The 19,248-nt window shown below is 37.2% G+C and overlaps 1 protein-coding gene and 1 long non-coding RNA gene across 2 annotated transcripts in view; one reads left to right on the forward strand and one right to left on the reverse strand.

Annotated features, from left to right (window-relative positions):
• DTD2 (D-aminoacyl-tRNA deacylase 2) lies at positions 1–12,269 on the forward strand. The gene is made up of 3 exons (XM_010963004.3): positions 1–134; positions 3,244–3,313; positions 6,965–12,269. The coding sequence occupies exons 1-3, from the start codon at positions 24–26 to the stop codon at positions 7,288–7,290; spliced, it is 507 nt and encodes a 168-aa protein (XP_010961306.1). The 5' UTR covers positions 1–23; the 3' UTR covers positions 7,291–12,269.
• The window catches only part of LOC141577920 (uncharacterized), a 25,828-nt gene continuing 8,870 nt past the window's right edge, over positions 2,291–19,248 (reverse strand). Inside the window, exons 2-3 of the long non-coding RNA XR_012507563.1 lie at positions 12,917–13,036; positions 2,291–6,067 (exon numbers count right to left, since the gene is read on the reverse strand). This is a non-coding gene — a long non-coding RNA (uncharacterized LOC141577920). The remainder of the gene's footprint in view (positions 6,068–12,916; positions 13,037–19,248) is intronic.

Consider the following 19,248-nt stretch of genomic DNA (forward strand, 5'->3'; position numbering starts at 1 on the left):
ATATATCCGCGTGGGCCTGCGCCATGGCTGAAAGTGGCCGGACACCTCAGGCCCGGGCGCTCCTGCAGCAGTGCCTTCAAGCCCGGCTGCAAGTACGCCCCGCCGAGGGGGACGCCGCGGCCCAGTGGGTGGAGGTAACGTCGGCCCCGCAGCCCCGGTTATCCTCTGGCGCGCAGGAGGCTTGTTCTTACCGCGGCATCTCGGTGGTTTGTCCCCCCGCGTCTCCCCCCGAGCCAGCCGCGTGGCGCCGGCCACGTGCTGTGGGCGGCGCGGGACTTCCAGCCGGTCCGTGCAGCGCAGCCCTCGCTGACCTGCCTGGCTTCGCCTGGCTCCTCAGCCCTGCACCTCCAGCCCCTCCCTCGGACTTACTCTCTCCCGGAGGAAGAGTGTGTCCCCGGCTTGGAGCTGCGGGCATTGGAACTGTTCTCACCGTCTGCCTACCTGAGCTCGGTGGTCTTTATTAGGCCTGGCAGCCTCAGACCTCTTGCCACACCCTGCGCGTTTCTCGGACTGCTGGTGACCTGTGCTAGTCCGGTTTGAGCTTTGATTTAGATTTGTTGCAAGCGCTCAAGATGTGTTTTTGACTTGTGCACCAGATCCTGTTGAATTCCCTCTGAAACTGCAGCTAGGTGTTAGCACAGACATGAGATTGTTCATGAAACAGTTCTTTTTTCCAAGAAACTTTAAAAAATGTGATTTATTTCCTACTAGGAACAAAGACCAATACTTTTATAATAATGTTGCACTGATATCAAACACATTTCCTCCGAAGAATTTAAAACATTTACACCAATATGTTGTCCTACTACTTGAATATTGGCCTTACTAAGACAGCTTGCCCCTATGCAAAATTCCAAGCAAAAACAATTAAAATGTTCTTTAAGGCCCCTATCTTATTTTTGGAGTAAAATGAAAAAAAAAAATTCATACTGATAATGATGAAGATTTTTGGAGGTACTCAAACTTTAATGTAGGAGCAGTTCATTCATTCATCTTATCTGCAGAATTCAGTCCCAGATCTAGCTTCCTTAACACATTACTAGTCATTATTTTAAATGCTACCCATAAACTATATGAGGATGATTATTAAATCAGAATGTTACCCTATGCTAATTTGGAAATATTTACACACATAAACATTCCTATATTTTTGCCCCCCCCCCTTCTTTCTCAGAAATTCATTTGTTTCTTATTTTTGTTAAGGCCTTTTGAAAATTTCTCTACCATATTTTTAAATTGTATTCTTTTTATTTTTGCCATCCTATCCAAAGAATTGCCTATTTTTATACTTGCTTCATGGGACTATAAATCCCAAACTATTAATCATTTAAGTTTCTTACATGCTTCTTTATTTTTTTATATTCCTGCCATATCTCCTTATGTAAAATCACAGATATTTTATTGCAGCCTTCCAAACTGTCAGTTTGTTTATAAACTTTAAAAGCTATTTTAAACCTTTGACTTCCACTCCCACACATGGCTATATTAGTATAAAGAGCTGACAAGTAATTAGATAGTGAGAAAGTAAATTCTTTCCTCTTTCTCAAGCATTCTCTATTCTATTATTAAAAGTTCTCATTTTTAAACATTTCTTTAATTGTCAAAGATTTGAAGATTACTTTGCACGTTCTTAGTTTCATTTAGATCTTTGCTGTCACAGGTTAATGTTTTTCTTCCTGGGAAGTGAACTTCTAAAAGCTCCAGTGAGAATTATCTGTACTTTCCTATATATTTAAAACGTTCTATTTATACCGAAAGAAGCTACAAGGAAAGTGATTCTGACTTGAAGATGGGAATTTGTAGGTCACAATTTAAGAGCTATTGTTGGAAAAAAAAAAAAAGCAAGCTATTTTTGGAATAAAGAGAAAATACCTTAATGAGGAGGTAGTGTGGTGAGTGGAAAGAACAGGTGTTTATTCCTGCAAATAATTAGATACTTAATTCTGACTTTGCGTATGTCCAAGTATGAATATGCATGAGATTCTTCCTTGTGTTGAAATAACCCCAGTGGAGAGGAGGCTGTAATAGTGGTACAGATACCGTATCATTCAACCTGCCATTCCCTACTGTGGGTGTGCAGTGGGGGTGCTTCCTTGTTCCAGGAGCAAAACTGCACTTCTAAATGGTTACTTCTCATCCAGGTAAATCAGATGTGAGTACAAAGCTGCATTTATATTTAAGTAGAATACTATTTAGATAACACATAGAGCCTGTAAGATACAGCTCAACCTAAATGCAATCAACAGATAATTAAATTGAGTCCCTATCATACACAAAACAGTCCAAAAGTGCTTTGGAAGTTAAAACATAAAATAAATTGTTCTTCAGTCCTTAAATTTGTTTTTACATACTCATTTAATAAGCATTTATATAGCTCTTAGTATGAAGCAGGCACTGTTTTAAACACTTTACAAATATTAACTCATTTAGTCTTCATAATAGCTCTTGGACTCAAAAGGTTAATCTGAAAATTAAAAACTTAATGATTCACTCAAGAACAAAATCAAAGTCATTTATCAAGTGTCTCTTTTCCATATAGCCTCTATCCTACAACAGCTAACAAAGAAATATCCAAGTCATTATATAAAACAAGTAAGCTTATATTCCTGATAGCAGACATCCTCTTGATGTAGAACTTAACATGAATGCAGTTTCCAAGGTTTAATTACAGTGTGATTTAAGGCATTAACAAAAATAACAGAAAATAATTGGACAATAACTTCTTGGATTTTTAAAAACAGAATCAGACTTATTTTCATTACCTGTAAGTAAATGGATTAGGAGGAACAAAGAATAATGATGTCAAAAGAGATATTAATCATAGTGTTGTTTATCCATCAACCATATATGATAATGTGAATTCATTTGGTGTTGAATAAATGGGCCCCTGCAAACTAAGTGTTTCTAAGTCTGTCAGCCTTACTTAGGGAGGAGGAGGCTAGTTCATAGTCCTAATGATCTTGATTAGAAGTAAATGTTTGAAGGTATAACTTGGGGCCTTCACTGCCTTTTGGCTATATTTTAAACTTAATTTTTGAAAGAAATGATAACCGAGGTGATTGAACATTGAAAAAGATTTTTATCTTCTCACGTATTTGAGAAGTCAAGTATATTATAAATAGTTTTTTGTCTTCTTTTGCACTTAACCTCTTATCCATAACAGTTGTGAACTTTTATTCATTTACCTCTGTATCTCTATATAGACATTTCTTTCTAATCTGAATTTATTATGGTTTCTCATAGGTTCAGAGAGGATTAGTGATCTACGTGTGCTTTTTCAAGGGAGCTGATAAAGAACTTCTTCCCAAAATGGGTAGGTATTTGATGTTGTTTCTTTTTTAAGAATGAGAGTGAATAGCAATAGATAGATGAACCAGAAGGAGCAAAAAGTGCAGTCTTAAACTGTATGTATGTAAGTTATACATGACTTAACTCTGTGTACTGTTGTTAGCTTTAGCCACATAGGGAGAAACAGATGCTGCATTTCTTAATATAGTTTCCTTATCTCTCAGAGTCCCTAACAAGGGCATATAGGTGACAATATATGTACAAGATGTGGTTCCCATCAAGTCTGTACAGATCAGGCTTACATCATTATTATGGAAGAATTTACACTACCCATTTATGTTCTTCTTTGTAAGAAATGTGTACAAATATGATTCTTGAACCAAGCTCAGTGTCATCACAGCCACACATCCTCCAGGGACAGGCATCTCTGAACAATAATTTACCTGCCTGCAGCTTTCCAGTGTCCTAGATAGCCATATCACTGCACATTCCTTGTGATAATTACATAGGTTCAGATACACCAAATCAAATCATATACTGCCTCAAGACAGTATCTGAAATAGTAATTATGTCCCCAGAAAAAGCCTGCAATAATGGAGCTGTCCCTAAGGTTGGGGACAGGTTATGCTCTCTTCATTATGAAAGATAGTATCCATTAGTTGGACTAGTAAGAAATATAAATTATACAGATGGGTATTTGAAGCATGCGGAAGTTAACCTAGAAGAGCTTCAGTCATGCAACTCAAAGCAAACAGCCCAGTGAGGAACAGCCTGGACAGAGGGCTGAAGCTCCTAGAGGGGATTCTGTGCTGAGACATCAAACGTGTGTGACTTCTTTGTCAGAGGATGAAAACTAGACTTGAGAAGGGACTATGATAGGTGAGGAGGGAGAGCCAATAACTCTAATAGTTTAACATCTGAATCTGGAGGACAAGAGGGAGCCTTAAAGGGGTTAAAGAGAAAATGAAATGAGGGCTCCTGTTATAGAGGATGATTGCCGGGACTTAATGCTTAGGTGCTGGTCATTCTGTCTGTTTTTGCCTTGGATTAAAGCTTTATTGACCATAGAAAGTATATAGTAGAAATCTTCGAAAACAGGAAGAGCATTTTTGTCATTCTGACTTAAGATTGACTTCCTCAAGTTGTTTTATATGTTCTTAAATGAATCTTATTTATAATAGGATGAAATGAAACCAAATCCAAACTGCATTTTGTTTTATAGGGATGAAATCCTTTGTGCTTCCATATACGTCTCAAGTTCACTTTGAATACATTCATGAGAATGTGGTTATTTAAAAACACTAAGGAAGTTCACCTTAACTCTTTTAGTGGATAGTCTAACACAAAGCTTTCATATGTCATGATTCTCAGTATAGAACTGGGAATCTAAGGATCAGATTCTGCTAGGGTGAGTTATAAGCAAAGTAAGTCCATCTATTACTGATAGTAGTAGCTTGTACTTCCCTCTACCAGAAGTCAAAGCAAGCCAGTGTGATGGGATTCTCTTAAACCCCACCTCATACTTATTACATGGATTCAGATCTTTCCAATCAAATCATGTACCCCTTGGGAACATAACAACCAGTTATATCTATAAAGCCTGAAATAGCATGGCTAACGTAGAGATGTGCAGAATCTTCCCCAATTCATCTTCAGTATAATTGGACTGAGATCCAGGGACCTGTCAAAGCTTAACTTCCCACATACATCATTAGAGATACTTGATTGATAACCTGTCTTAGGATCTTTGAGTTTCCAACGTGCCATTAATTCACTGTCTCATTTTAATTCTACTTACTGACATTTGTATTTGTACTATATTTACTTCTACAAACTGATATTTGTATACCAACAGCATTAATTGAATTCTCATTTAGAGCCAGTAGAGGGAGGTGTTTGGAAGTCTAATAAATTGTGCTTACCTCTCTGGCCTGTTATTTCAAAACTGCCTCCTTAATCTGTCACTAGCCTGAGGCCTGGAGAGCTGGATAGTGATTTCCATGGAATGAAGTGCTCTGGAGAATTAGTTTCCTTCTAAGGAATCAATAAGGAGTGCTGGCTATACAGCAAAGTCCTATTTGTAATAGAGAAAATTAGAGGTATTTTAAAATAGGTATTAGTTAAGTGAAAATTGATAGTGCTTAATGCATAGCTTAGGAATTCATTTGGGTGTTCACATTGGCAGGTTTTTACCAGGTTAATTCCTTGATGTGTAGAGTGGGACAACCATACTGAATCCTTGCTAATATTTACTACAGGCTCTCTAATAATAAAACCAGTGACTACCCACCAGAAAGGGTACTTTTTCGACTCTGATTATTCACACAGGAGTGTGAGGGTTCAGTAGTTTTACCGTTTGTCCTTGCAGGACTATTCTTTACAAGCAGAAGTTATTTGTCCCCTTTCTGGAGGTAGGAGGACCCTAAGGGTGTTTACATCAGGCACTTCTTTTCTTTATTGTTTTGAAAATGGCTAAAGTTGAGATGTAAAGACTTTCTATCTTTAGATATTTAGCTACACATAGATATTTATGGTTATTTTGATAGTTCTTATTAGCTCTAAGAGTATAATTTCACGTATGCCATAAAATAGTATTACCATTGAGGCCTGCGCAGGTCCCAACCTGTCCGTGGTTTGGGGTTGCTATCTGCCTCATAAAGCAAAGTAGAAGGTTTGTCTTCTGGGAAGATAAAGTCGTCTTCTCCTCTGATAAAACCTCTCACATAATTGGCTCTGGCATCTTCCAGGAAGAAGGAGTACAGATTGAAGCCTCACGCGCCTGGGTTTTCAGTTGAGATAGAGAAGACAGTGGTTATAACCAGAGCGTCCAGAGTGGGGTACAGTTCCCTCCAGAGCTTGTCTCTGCCAACCCAGCCTGGGCTTCATGACAAGCATAGAAGTATATTCCTTAATAATAATAAAAACATAATAATTTCCAAAAAATAATAATAATAATATTACCATATTTATTTTCTTACATGTTTATGAAGATAATGCCAGTAACTTTGTACCTCTGGATTTACTTTTTCAGCTGACAAGGAATTTCTGATGATTCTTGCTTTCACCTTTATCCTTCTATGGTGATGTCTGTAAAATGATTAGTCCATGTAATAATGCCTTTGAGGTTATAAAACTGCAAAATCAGCTAGCTTATAACAGGATTGAACCTGGAGCCTTTGCCTCAGCTTAGGACTCTAGGCAGCTAAGTTTAAAATAATAAGTGCACCAAGATTTTTATTTAATATTCTTTGTTATGAAGCAGAATTTGGTGTGAGGAGGCTCTATCATGGTCTTTTTCCAATAGGATTTGCTTTGAAATACAAAAAGAAACAAAAAGGGAAAATATTCTCATGTATCCCAGGGCAACAATATTATGAAGTTCCACTATTTAGTTAGTTCTTTAGTCCTTTCTGGATGATCCTGTTGTTAGGAGACCTGAACTGCCAAGTCAGATTTAAAAAACATCGTGCCATTTTCTGCATGAAATTTGGCTTGTTTTTCATGCTTAGATGATTTAGCTTAGTAAGGCAGTTTTTAAAATCTAAAGAGAAACTTTGAATAAAAAAGCATGAGCTGACAAACTGGATTTTAAATGAGATTTGCTGACTAGAGAATTGTTGGTTTTCTTCATGTTTGTCTTTTTATTTTAAAATGTTTCCCTCTCTTCCTCACCCAGTTAATACACTGTTAAATGTGAAATTAAGTGAAACAGAAAATGGCAAGCACGTCTCTATACTGGATCTACCTGGCAACATTCTTATCATCCCTCAAGCCACCCTTGGGGGGAGAGTAAAAGGAAGAAACATGCAGTATCACTGTAACTCTGGCAAAGAAGAAGGGTTAGAACTTTATTCCCAATTTGTGACTCTCTGTAAAAAAGAATTAGCTGCTAACAGTAAGTGTGCCGAAGCTGGGGTTGTGGTGGAACACGGCACTTACGGGAACCGGCAGGTGTTGAAGCTCGATACCAATGGACCATACACACACCTAATTGAGTTTTGAGAAATTAAAAGTTTCTACAGTTGTTTTCTGGTATAAAATGATCTGGGGTATAATTAGATTTTCGTCCCCTTCTCCTTGAGTATACTAATCTGCAGCATTTTTAGGCAAGAAAATCCTGGGTCCCATCCATAACTCTGCAGCCTGCTTAATTGGATGATCTTGCCAAGTCACCTAAACACTGGATCTCAGTCACCCTTTTTCCTGCTTTCCCTATACAACACACGAGAATTTGAAAAATGCCTTCTATTCACTTTATGGGCATTGATAAGAACATGGAAGTGAGCTGTACTTAAGCATTTTGTACTTAAGAGAGAGCTGTACTTAAGCATTTTGTAGTGAAATTTTGTGCAGTCAAGAAAAATGTATTTCTTATACCTTCAAATGTACTAATATGTAATAAAAATCATATTTGTATCAAAACTAGGTAAAACCTAGCATAAACTGATTATAATTTTATTAATTTTGTTTTAGTATTTCAGATTTCCATATTTTGAATGGAAAAATATGCAATTTACTATTCTTTTTAATAATATCTATGAAAGTATAATATAGAAATGTTATTATGCATTTTAGTATTACTTTCTAAGGACATCCAAGTGCTTTAAATTTTTTTTAAGAATTTTTAGTTAATATAGGAATGAGGTATGGGGGATTAAAAGTTGTTTTTATTTAATATACCAATGGGTTAATATCTGTTCCTCTTTGTTTTACCAACACAATGTATGTCTCATGTTCTGTCTTTGGTTTTTAAAAGTTACTGCTTCATGAAATTAGTGTTAGTTCATAAAATTTTCAGGAAGTTCCTTTCTTGTCAATTTAGACTGCTGTAAAAGGAATAAAAAGGGAAGCTTTCTACTGGAATTATTTGAAAACAAGTTGACTTGTTCATTTCTGTTTTATATACTTAATGATTTGGAGCCAGTATCATGTTTTCTATTAGTGAATATTTGTGTCCTCCTCAAAAAAAAATCTCATATGTTGAAGTCCCCCAGTGTGGTAGTATTTGGAGATGGGGCCTTTGGAAGGTAATTAGGGTTAATAGGTCATGAGAATAGGGGCCTCTTGATGGGATTAGTGTCCTCATAAGAAGAAACACCAGATAGTTTGCTCACTCTTCTCTGCTGACCATGTGAGGATGCAGTGAGAAGGGGGCCATTTACAAGCCAGGAAGAGAAACTGACCATTCTGAAGTCTTTACCTTGAACTTCTAGCCTCTTGAACTATAAGAAAATAAATTTCTGTTGTTTAAGCTGCCCAGTCTATGGTATTTTGTTACAACGGCCCAAGCTAAGACAGTGATATAAGATAGACAGTTAATAAGGTAGACTTCTCAAAGCCAAGAGAGGAAGATAAATAAGAAGTTGAAAGAATATATGAATAAAAGGTAACATTCATTTTTTGCATTCTCCTCTGACTTAATATTTTAAAGAGTAAAAACAAAATAATATTTATAATTATCAAAAAGGAAGAAATTAACTTCAACAGACATCTTTAAATAGCTGCTGAAAATTCTTTGTGTCTTATAATTTCTTTAGGTTTGTGTTCCTAAAATACTTAAAATGCTTGTTATCACAAAAAAATCCTGTCTTCTCCATATCCTTCCTGTACTATTCTATTTTGGAACTTGGGGATCAATAACTGGCTTGGTAGTGAGCTCAATGTCCTTAATTTTTGCTTTATTGATTCACAATACCCTTATTGAAATGTAATAAACTATTCATAAACTTGCAAACTCCCAATTTTCTCAAAGCTTCTCCAAGGAGGCGTATATGTCTTTCAAAAAGATTATGTGTTACCTTTTTTAAATCATTTTGATTTTGTGTGTGGGAGAAATGCTGACTCACAGCCCTCGATTGCTGTTCTGTAGTTCAGGCAATTCCTTAAAAAAAGTTTGCCTGAGGTACTTGTGGAGAATAGCAATTTCAGCGACATGAAGGCTTATTAAGCAGAAGGGGACAGTCAAGTTTGTTTCATTTCCAAGGAGGCTAAAACGAGGGAAAAGGCAAGAGAAATAGGAGATATGAAAATAACTACACCCTGGCTTTCTGTAGCTCATATGGCCCAAGGTGCTCAAGGAACTTTCAACAGATACCTAATTTTATCTTCACAGTATTTAATGAGGATAGTGCTGTGGAAAGAAAGACAATGCTTAAATAATTTTTCTAAGATCACTCATTAGGGAGAAATAATTTCCATCCCCCTGGCTTTTCTTGTAGTGAGAGTTAAAACTGAAATTCATCTCAATAAAGGCCTAGCATCTCCCAGTGTGGCTCATGTGAGAAAGAACAGCCAATAAACTGGTTTATTTACTAAATTAGGTGGCAGTAGGACTGCATCTAATTTAGGTGCCGTCTGCCTCTGTTTTTCTAAGTTTCCAGAATGTTTAAATTAGAATATCATGTCTACATGCTATTTTATCTGTCCATTTGGAAACTTAATGGATTCATTAGTAGAAAATACTGTGTATAAGACATGGACTAATGAGTGTTAATATATCTTGAATATACTCATACAAAGTAAATCAAATACACTTTTACCATTTCATTAGTTCAAGTCAAAAGAAGGCATGAGCTTTATTAATATTTGTATTAATAATTTATTGACTCCATATTAAGAGACCTAAATTTATCAGATAGAAGGATCAAATACTATAGAATCCCATGCCACCTGTTTTGGAGAATAAGAACTCACATTGGTGTTAGAATGATGACATGTCAGACTTTTACTATCTATGATTAACATTGCAGAGGGCCTGATTCGTTAGTTATAGTTACTTCTTAAAAACCCACAAGATAATGAAACGACTATTGCTAGAAGAGCTAGAAAGGGAAGAACTACTAGAAAAATGACGTTTTCATTCTAAAGCTACACTTTGGTGATGACTCTTAATGTCTGTTTATTTTGATAGTTTCTCCTTCCTGTTTCTCCTATCTCTAATCCTTTTTTGCAGACCAGTCCAAGGAAGTGTTTCTAGAACATTCCTTTCTCTATGATATCCCACTGTTCAGAAACTTTTTTAACTCTTTTATATCTACAGGACAAAGTCGAAACTTCTGAAGTTGGCATGAAGGTTCTTCATACTACTTAGGAGTGAGTGGAATCATGCAGGGAGAAATGTAAAGGACCAAAGTCAGAATCCTGAGAAAACGTAAAGAAAGGGCAACATATGAGAGGCCAGAGGACACTACTGAGATCAGAGGGGCAAAGAGAACTGGAAAATGTTAACAGGAGATAGTTTTCAAGATGTAAACAATAACAACTCTGGTGCCAAATACTCAAGAAAAATTGGGTAACACAGACCGAGAGACCTTTGGGCCTAGCAGTTGGCTGTTTCCAAGCTTATGGGAAATTGGGGTAAAATTCATAAGAGTTAGTAGAATAGTAAAAGATTCTTAATCTTTTGTCTTAGAGTGTCTCAAAGTGTGTCAGCTGTATGGGACCACTTGGGGAGCCTAACTTTCTCCCAAATGCAATTTTCTGGGGCCATCCCAAACTTCTTGAATTAGGATCTCATGAGTTAAAAATCTATCTAGTCACCAGTCTCCTCCAGGTGATTCTTATGTATACTGGAACCTCAGAACCACTGTTAACCCGGAATGAAGCCCAGACTTCTAAGGCTGGCATTGCAGTTTTATAATATGGCTCCAGCTCGACTTTGTAACTCCTTCTCTCACCCCTCCCCTGTAGAAGTTCTCCAGTACAGCTCTGTTTATACTTTTTCTTAGGTCATGCTCATACATAAGTTGCCTTCTGCTCTCCTCTAAGTCCATCATTCAGTATCTAGCTCAAGTCAACCTCTTCCGACCCCACGGTGATTTTTCCTGCCTCTACCTTCCTGGGCGTTATGGCTGTCCTACTCTTGACACTTGTACTGTGTCTCATGAGAATGGGTACTTGCCTTTTTGCTTGTTTGCTTTTAGTTTGTTTATATGTCTTAATTACAAGAGTATAAATAATATTGGGCAGAGAAAATGTAACAGTGAGGACATGTACAATGTAATTTTTTCTTAATCTCCCACAGTACTTCCATAGCACCATGTTGTTCATGCTGAATGATGCACAGTAAATATTACCTGAACAGGAAGACATGACAGTGGTTATAATACTCTTGATTTTGGTTCAGTTTTACCAGTACTTCACACATAGATTTCTTTGTCATTAAAGGAATAAAGAGGTTGGAGTGTGTAGGAAGCAAGTTTAATACCACTACCCCTTGCTTGAATACAGTAGATAACACCAGAAAACTTACAAACTAAAACAGATTTTTAAGATTCAGTGTGGGCATTGCTGTTTCTATTTTATCATTTTACTATAGCAGAGTCTTGAAGAGAAAAACCACAGGCCCAGAATGGCAACTCTTGTGCTAAAGCCCATGATACCAAACCTAGATTTAATACCTAACCTAATTGCAGTTTCAACCTTCACCAGAAATGTAATCTTAATCAACCAGTCTGCAGTTTTGCGGCCAGCACCAGTCAGGTAATCTGCCACGCAGGCTCTCTCCAGCTTCCAGAGGAAGAGGAGGCCATCTGTATGCTAAACCCGTGCCTTTCAACCTTCACCCATCCCTGCCCCACCTCTCCTCCCCACAAAATGTCCTGGCCGCCGAAAAATAACCCTTTCTTTTCTTTTACTAATAGCTACCTTACCCCACCCTTCTTCCTATATAAACTTTCCATTTTGTACAACTCCTCTGAGCACCCATCTAGTTGGATGGGATGCTACCTGACTTATGAATTTGCTGATAAAGTCAATCAGGCCTTCAAATTTACTCAGCTGACTTTTGTTTATTTTATCAAGAGTGTTCATTTTACTTAAAGTTTCTTCTAGTGTCTTTCTAATACAGTGTTACTGCATTTATGTACCTGAAAAAAGTGTACAAAAAGCAAGCCCTTCTTTAAATACAGAAGGAAAAAACTGTTTCATTTAAGAAAATCTGTACTTGAATCCTGTGTAAAATAAACTTTTTGTGAATCAAATAGTAGAAATGTCTTTATTTTATTTATAAATATGAATTTTGATGCAATAAGCTTTAAGACCTTTCTATATTTAATGACATTCTGTGGAATGCATCACAAATAGCCAACTTCACAGTAAATATGACCCTACTTCTTTTTACTGGACTTTTCCATATGAATGAATTCTTTGCACTGGATTAGCTAGCATTTTTCTCTTAAGAAGCTTAATAAAATTTGACCTATTATCATCTTTATTTTTCTGAATGTGAGAAGAATTTATGTAGCGAATTAACCATACCCTATGTAACAGTATCTGAGAACCATTAGCTAATACTGTTACAAACAGTTGGGGTTGGGAAAGTAATTGTGGACTTTTTGAAGGAGAGAGATGGAGATTTTTAGGGAAAGTCTGACTGTACTAGCAAAAATGCCATCCTTGGCTCCAACTCTGAGATAATATTTACTTAGCTTTGTACTAACATAGATAAACTAAGACATACTTTCTACTCCAGGCATTCTTTTAAGTTACTTCACAGCCCCAAGGTAAGTCTCTGATGAGTAGATACGATCATCAGTTTCATTTTCTCAGTGCCTCCATTATTTTATATCCTGATTACATTCAGATAGTCCTCCTGGCTTTGATTTATTTTCATTGTATGCATACTTGCCTTTTTGAAGCCAGATGTTGAAAATGTTCTAATGTTTGCTTAATACTGCATCATGGATAGTTGCTCCCCACTTCAAAGTCATAGTCCTTCGAATCTGCAGGTCAGCAGTGGAGCTGAGAGCTGTATGAAATGCAAATTGTTCAAGATATAACCTTAACCGCAAGGAATTTACCATCTAGTAGGGGACATGATAAACACAGAAATGAACTAGGTACTGCGTGATCAGTGATATCTGGACGATGCTATCTCTCAGCTATAGAATAGCAGCAGAGGGAGAAGATACTTCTGGCTAGAGTAGGGAATCCTTGTATTAAAACAGACATGGCAACTTGAGCCATCCCTTGCAGAATGGATAGGATTTCTATAGGCACGAGGGGTAGGGGAGGGCATTTCAAATCTGTCTGGACTAACAGACAACAAAATGCCAGTGAATGCTTTTAAAGAGAAGAGTGACACAATTAAAACAGTTCTTAGGAGGATAGACCTGAGAATGGTACACGAGGATTACAGAAGAAAATTCTGTGGCGGGAAGACAGATTTTTTTTTTTTTTTTTTGGAGTAGTACAGACATAAAGGGATTCGGGCTCTTATAACACATAGTGGCTATGAACATGGAAATAAACATAACTGGAGATGGGAGATACTGAAAAGTGTTTTGAAGAAAAATACACTTCAAGGTAGCTGATTGGTTATGATGGGGCTAAAAGGAGAAATCAGAAATCACTAAATTTTCATGTATGGGCCACTGAAGAAGGTGAATTCAGATCTTAATATGTTGTGTTTGACGCACTAAAGGCTTAGACAAGTAGAAATGTCAAGCAGATTTGTTGCTCAGGGCAGAGTACAGAATTTGGGAGTCTTGTTTATAAAAGTGGTAGTTGAAACCCTAGAAATAGACAAGATTTAATCATCCAATAAGCAGGGTGACTACTCTGGTAAGTATAAGAGGCACATTAAAAAAGGAAAAGGCAGTTTCCTTGTGGAGATTGCAACATAAACGGTGCGTTAAGGCAGTCGACTGGAACACAGAGGAAACTAGAGGTGTCAAAAGAGAGATAAAAACAGTATTGTGGCGATTTGGAGATGGAAGCAATTTCATCTAGTTAGGGGAGCACTGACATTTCAGTATACTTTGGAAAATCAAGACCTCTGAGAGAGATGATGTAGAGGACAACAAAGGATTTCAGTTCCAACCAAATTTAGCGCAACAGAAGGAAGAGGAAAATTGACAAAAGAAAGAAAGATGAGACAGCCAAGTAGGTGGAGAAAGTGGGAGAAGTGGAAACACCCATGTCCTGGAGTTAAGGTGTCAAGAATTGGGGAAATGGGTGCAAACATAGAAAAGTTGAAATTATTACACACTTAACACCATATACCCACCACCTGGATTCTACAGTTAGCATTTTGCTATATTTGCTTTGCTACCTACCTGTCCGTCCATTCCAAGACTGTGGTTATTTTGTTGGCCAAGGGTTTTTAATTTCTTCCTCTTCTTTTCTCCCCTTTTGCCTCTACTGGTTACCTTCTCCTCCCAGAGGCCCAGGCTGTCTGTGAACCTGCTGCATTTCAGCGATATGCCGGGCTTCACTACGCTTGCTTTACAGGAATGCCTCTCTACTCTTTTTGACTTTCTGTCCTTAAAGAAAGGTCCCAGCTGGTGATCCAAGGGAGAAAGAACTTTTCTGTCCTTCCAGGTAGGGTACTTAACTATCCCTGGAAGTCTGCACTTAAGACTAGAGAAGAGCCTATTTCTAAATGACCCCATGATTTATCTCACTTTCTAGTAGTATACCGAAGTTTGGTCTGAGGATCAACTTAACCAGAATTACCAGGAAAACTTGTTAAAATGCAGATTCCTGCATCTCACCTTGGACTTACTGAATCAGAATTGCTGAGAAAAGGCTTGGAAAACTGCATTTTAACAGTCACTTTTCCCTACCTGTGACTCATACAGACTACCATCTGAGAACGAACTGTGTATTCCTTATGGTGATATCTCTGAACCAAGAGTCAGGGGCTTCTGTTGGACTCTCTGCTTTCCCATGGACTGTGTGTTAACACTGCCCTAGGGTAACTCATCCCTTCAGACTCATCAGAGGGAGGGAGCCGTACCTGACACATTCTCAAATTCCATTCACTTCTACCATTTTGTGGAACTCTGAAAATTGAATCTTATAAATCAGAAGGAGTTGGCAACCAGATGAACTGGGGGAAAAAAAAAGCTTAGGTTTGTGTTCATTTAAACTATAGTTGTTTCTTTTAATTCAACCAGTATGTGACTTATTCATCAAAATAACGAAATTCTTCTTGCAACTCACAAGTTTTCATTTGGTTTTTAAAAGCTGAACCATAGAGCGGGCTTCAGGCATTTCACTCAGCCCTTGGCGGTGTCATAGCTCTGTGTTTCCTTGGTGATTCCAGTGTTCAGAGTTTGCCAGGTCCGTCTGGAGCCGCTGCCATGCTGCATTCCTTTCACATTGTTGATAATATCCTTTTTTTCTTCCTCTCCTTCTCATAAAGAAAGTGACTGCTTTTCTCAAGGTTCTGAGTTGGCAGAAGTTACTGCAAGTTTTAAAGCTGTATTTACTAGTGAAAAAGTGTCCGATTGTCTTAAGCAATGATTAAATTTTGTGCCCTCAGTCACCTTGATGTTGGGTAGCGTTTTTTTTCCCATTAAAAATCTGGGCCTAATTTTAGTTTCACGATGATTTCAGAGTATTATTTTAAATGTTCTTCAGTGTTCTTGCTATCATCTCATAAATAATAATGATGAATGGCCACATCCTCCAAAACGTTTTTTTTTTAATTTTTCTCTTTGATGGTGTTGTAAATTTGGTATGGGCTAAACTTTTCGAAAAATTTTATTGATAGATTCTTATTTACTGAGATCATATGGTCAGAATACAGTTTATCCAGTATATAGCCCACATATATGTGTTTATCCTAAAATATGTATAGGAGTATAGTAATAACATATTAATTCCCACGTTTTCTCCTCTCTTTTTCCTTAATATTTTCAGTTAGAAATAAGGAAAAGAAATTATGCAAGCATTTCAATACTGGGCCACTGCTACTGTCAGTCTGATTAACATTTGAGAGTATTTAATTAACCAGATACTTACTACCTAGTATGTGCAAAACATTGGTAAGCATTATAAGCAAACAGATAAGTACATTGCAAGGTGCCTACCATTAAGCTTACAACAATGATTCATCCTAAATTACACAACAATCAGTAGGAAAATATATTGGACTTTAGCCCTCCCAGAATTTCTTTGTTAGACACACTCAGAATTCAAAAGGCATAATCTTTTAAATAAGAATTTATGTAGAAGCTATTGTATACTCAGTATTGGGAAACATAGGGGATAAAAAGATAAACATGTTCCCTTCCTTTGTAGGTTCATATCTTTACATTTTTCAGGAGACAGAGAGATTGGGGAACAAAATGTAGATTTGGAAGTTAGCTACACATACGTGGTAGTTAAAGTTACCAAAGTTAATAGTGGTCATTCCTTAAAAATTAAAAATACAACTACCATACAGTCTATCAATCTCCTTTCTAGGTATATATCCAAAAGAACTGAAAGCAGGGGCTCAAAGAGAGACTTGCACACACATGTTCATAGTAGCATTCTTCACAATACACAAGAGGTGGAAGCAGCCCAAACGTCCACTGAGAGATGAATGGATAAATAAAATGTGCTATATATGCACAGTGAAATATTATTCAGTCTTAAAGAGAAAGAAAATCCTAATACACGCTGCAACATGGATAAACCTTGAGGACATTATGCTAAGTGAAACAAGCCAGTCACAAAAAGAAAAATACTGTATGATTTTACTTAGATGAGGTATCTAAAGCAGTCAGATTCATAGAAACAGAAAGTAGGATGGTGGTTGCCAGGGCTTGGGGGGAGGGTAAGTGTTGTTACGAAAGGAGAGTTGTTGTTTAATGGGTATGGCATTTCAGTCGTGTAAGATAAAAGTTCCAGAGACACAACAATGTGAGCATACTTAAACTATTGAAATATACACTTTTTAAAAAGCCACCAAGGTGGATGACATTGTCTAAGAGAGTATATAGAAAAGATGTCAAGAAAGAAACAGTAAGAAGCTCAATATTTAAGGAACAGACAGATTAAGAGATGCCATCAAGAGGCTAAGGTTGGAAAAAGAAGTTGCAGAAAAATTTTAAGAGAATGTCATGGAACCCAAAAGAAGGAAGAATTTCTATGCAAGTAGGTCGTGGTGAGCAATATCCAATCCAGTAGAGAAGTCAAATAAGAAAGAACTTTTTAAAAGCGATTTGGATCGACAATTATGAAGTCACAATGAACATTACTGAGAACAGGTTCCTTGGAATTACGTAAATCCTGAGGATTGAATGGGACTAAGAAAGTATAGGAAGTGTAGATGACTCAAGAAGTTGACGACGACAGAAATTGAAGAGCTGTAGTTTTATAGGAAGGCAGTATTAAGGGACTTGTTTAAGATGCAAAAAATCTGAGAATGTTTTCAGAGGAAGAGGAAGTAGAGAGAAATTGAAGAACAAAGACAAGAGGTTTATGGAGCAAATTTATGGAACAAAATGCTGTGTCAAAAGCTTGGGTAGAGGAATGAAGAGGAAAAGATTGTTGAGTGTAGTATGAAAAGGAGATCTCTAATGAAGTTCAGACATCATGACCTCTACTTTTGCTATAAAACATAAGACTTGATCATCTGGGAGAGAAGAAGATGGTATGGAGTAGATGCTGGAGGACAGTAGTGACTGTTTGATGTAGCCACTTTAGGAAATGGGTAAGTGAGCCAACTAGCTGAGGCTAGAAATCATAAATAATGCAACAAATTAGAAAGCACAGTTACGCAGTTTTCTTGGCAGTCTGAGAGCAGATCGGAAAAAGCAGATGGTTGGGTTGACTCATGTTCAGGGATTGGCAGAGGAGATGCAGTATATTAAAGTCATGGAGTGGAAGGAATTGGAAGTGTTAGGAAAACAGTGGTTGAAACAATTGACCTCAAAAACCAAATTGAATAAGGAAAGGGAACAAAAAGAATAAAATCAGCTAGGAGCAAACAGATTAGATGAGGGGTGATGTTGAGAAGAACAGTGCTTTCAAAAAGAAGGAGAATTTCTAAGAGAGTTCAAGTGGGAGATGTGGAAAGAGACAAGTCATAGCATGAGATATCTGAGGTAGAGCCAGTATGTGTGATAATAAGATCAAGGATGAGGCCATGGGAATGTGTAGCTGCAGTGGAGGATGTCAAGGAATTTAAAAACTGGTACCCCATTTGGACAATAAAGGTAACCTAGAATAAGACTCAGAACAGAAAGAAACACCCATATCCCTGAGCCCAAATCTTTAATCACTGTGAAGTGTGATATGAAGGTCTGCAAAAGGCATAGATGTGGATGGGGGGAGAGTGGTGTATCAAGAGGATGCCAGGGGAGGAGCAAAGAAGAATCACAGTCTAAAAACCATGAGAGAAACAGGAAAATGTCAGCTCCATTTTCTGGTCCTGAAATAGGAATTACCTTCACTTAAAGGGACATGCATAGTCAGAAGGGTCAGGTTTCCATTCTAGCAAGAAGATCAAAAGACTGTTAGGGAAAGGTTAACAATATAGGAAGGTGTACTAGCAATAGGATGGTATTTTAGAAGATACAGTGGGATTCGTAGGAGAATCAGCAAGCTGAGTTGTATGGGAAAGAAAATACAGAAAAAAGAAAAAGTGACTAGAAAACAAATGAAGGAGAAAGGGCATTGAGAAGTACTCAAGGGTTGCAGGGAGGTGAGAGAAGAAATGTGAATGGAATTATAATGCAAATCTGTGGCTGACTATTGTTTGTCAGAGATGAAGCAGAAGAAGTTGAGAGAGACAGAAAGGATGTTAATACAACCAAAACACTAATTATGCCTAAATATTGTTTAGAAGAGATAAAGTAAAAGATGGTGACATAAATAAAATGAAAACACTAAATTTTGGCAACATATTGTTTGGGAGAGATGAAGCAAAATGGAGATGGTCTGGAAGTAATACCTAATATATTAGTATAGGCTCTGCTTTAAAGTTTTAGATTTAAGGTTTAAGCATTATGTTCTGGAGGAAAGCATCTAGGCATTTTCTCTAACTCCAGCTTTCTCCAACTATTTATCTTTCAGGATTGGAAATATATTGAGTGCCTCACTGACAATGACTATAATTCAGTTCCAGTTCCCCTCATTAGTACAGCTTTCTTACTTGTTTATTTATTGTTTATGTATTATTGATACACAATTCACATGCCATAAAATTTACCACTTAAAAGTGTCTAATTCAATGATTTTTAG

This window comes from Camelus bactrianus, chromosome 6, assembly GCF_048773025.1.
Source record: "Camelus bactrianus isolate YW-2024 breed Bactrian camel chromosome 6, ASM4877302v1, whole genome shotgun sequence".
NCBI lineage: Eukaryota > Metazoa > Chordata > Mammalia > Artiodactyla > Camelidae > Camelus > Camelus bactrianus.

Bases quoted from the DNA above. Each gene is read 5' to 3' on its own strand.
- DTD2 (XM_010963004.3), top strand. From the start codon at position 24: ATGGCTGAAAGTGGCCGGACACCTCAGGCCCGGGCGCTCCTGCAGCAG. The intron at 135-3,243 runs GTAACGTCGGCC...GGTTTCTCATAG, and splicing joins CCGCGGCCCAGTGGGTGGAG to GTTCAGAGAGGATTAGTGAT. The intron at 3,314-6,964 runs GTAGGTATTTGA...TTCCTCACCCAG, and splicing joins AGAACTTCTTCCCAAAATGG to TTAATACACTGTTAAATGTG.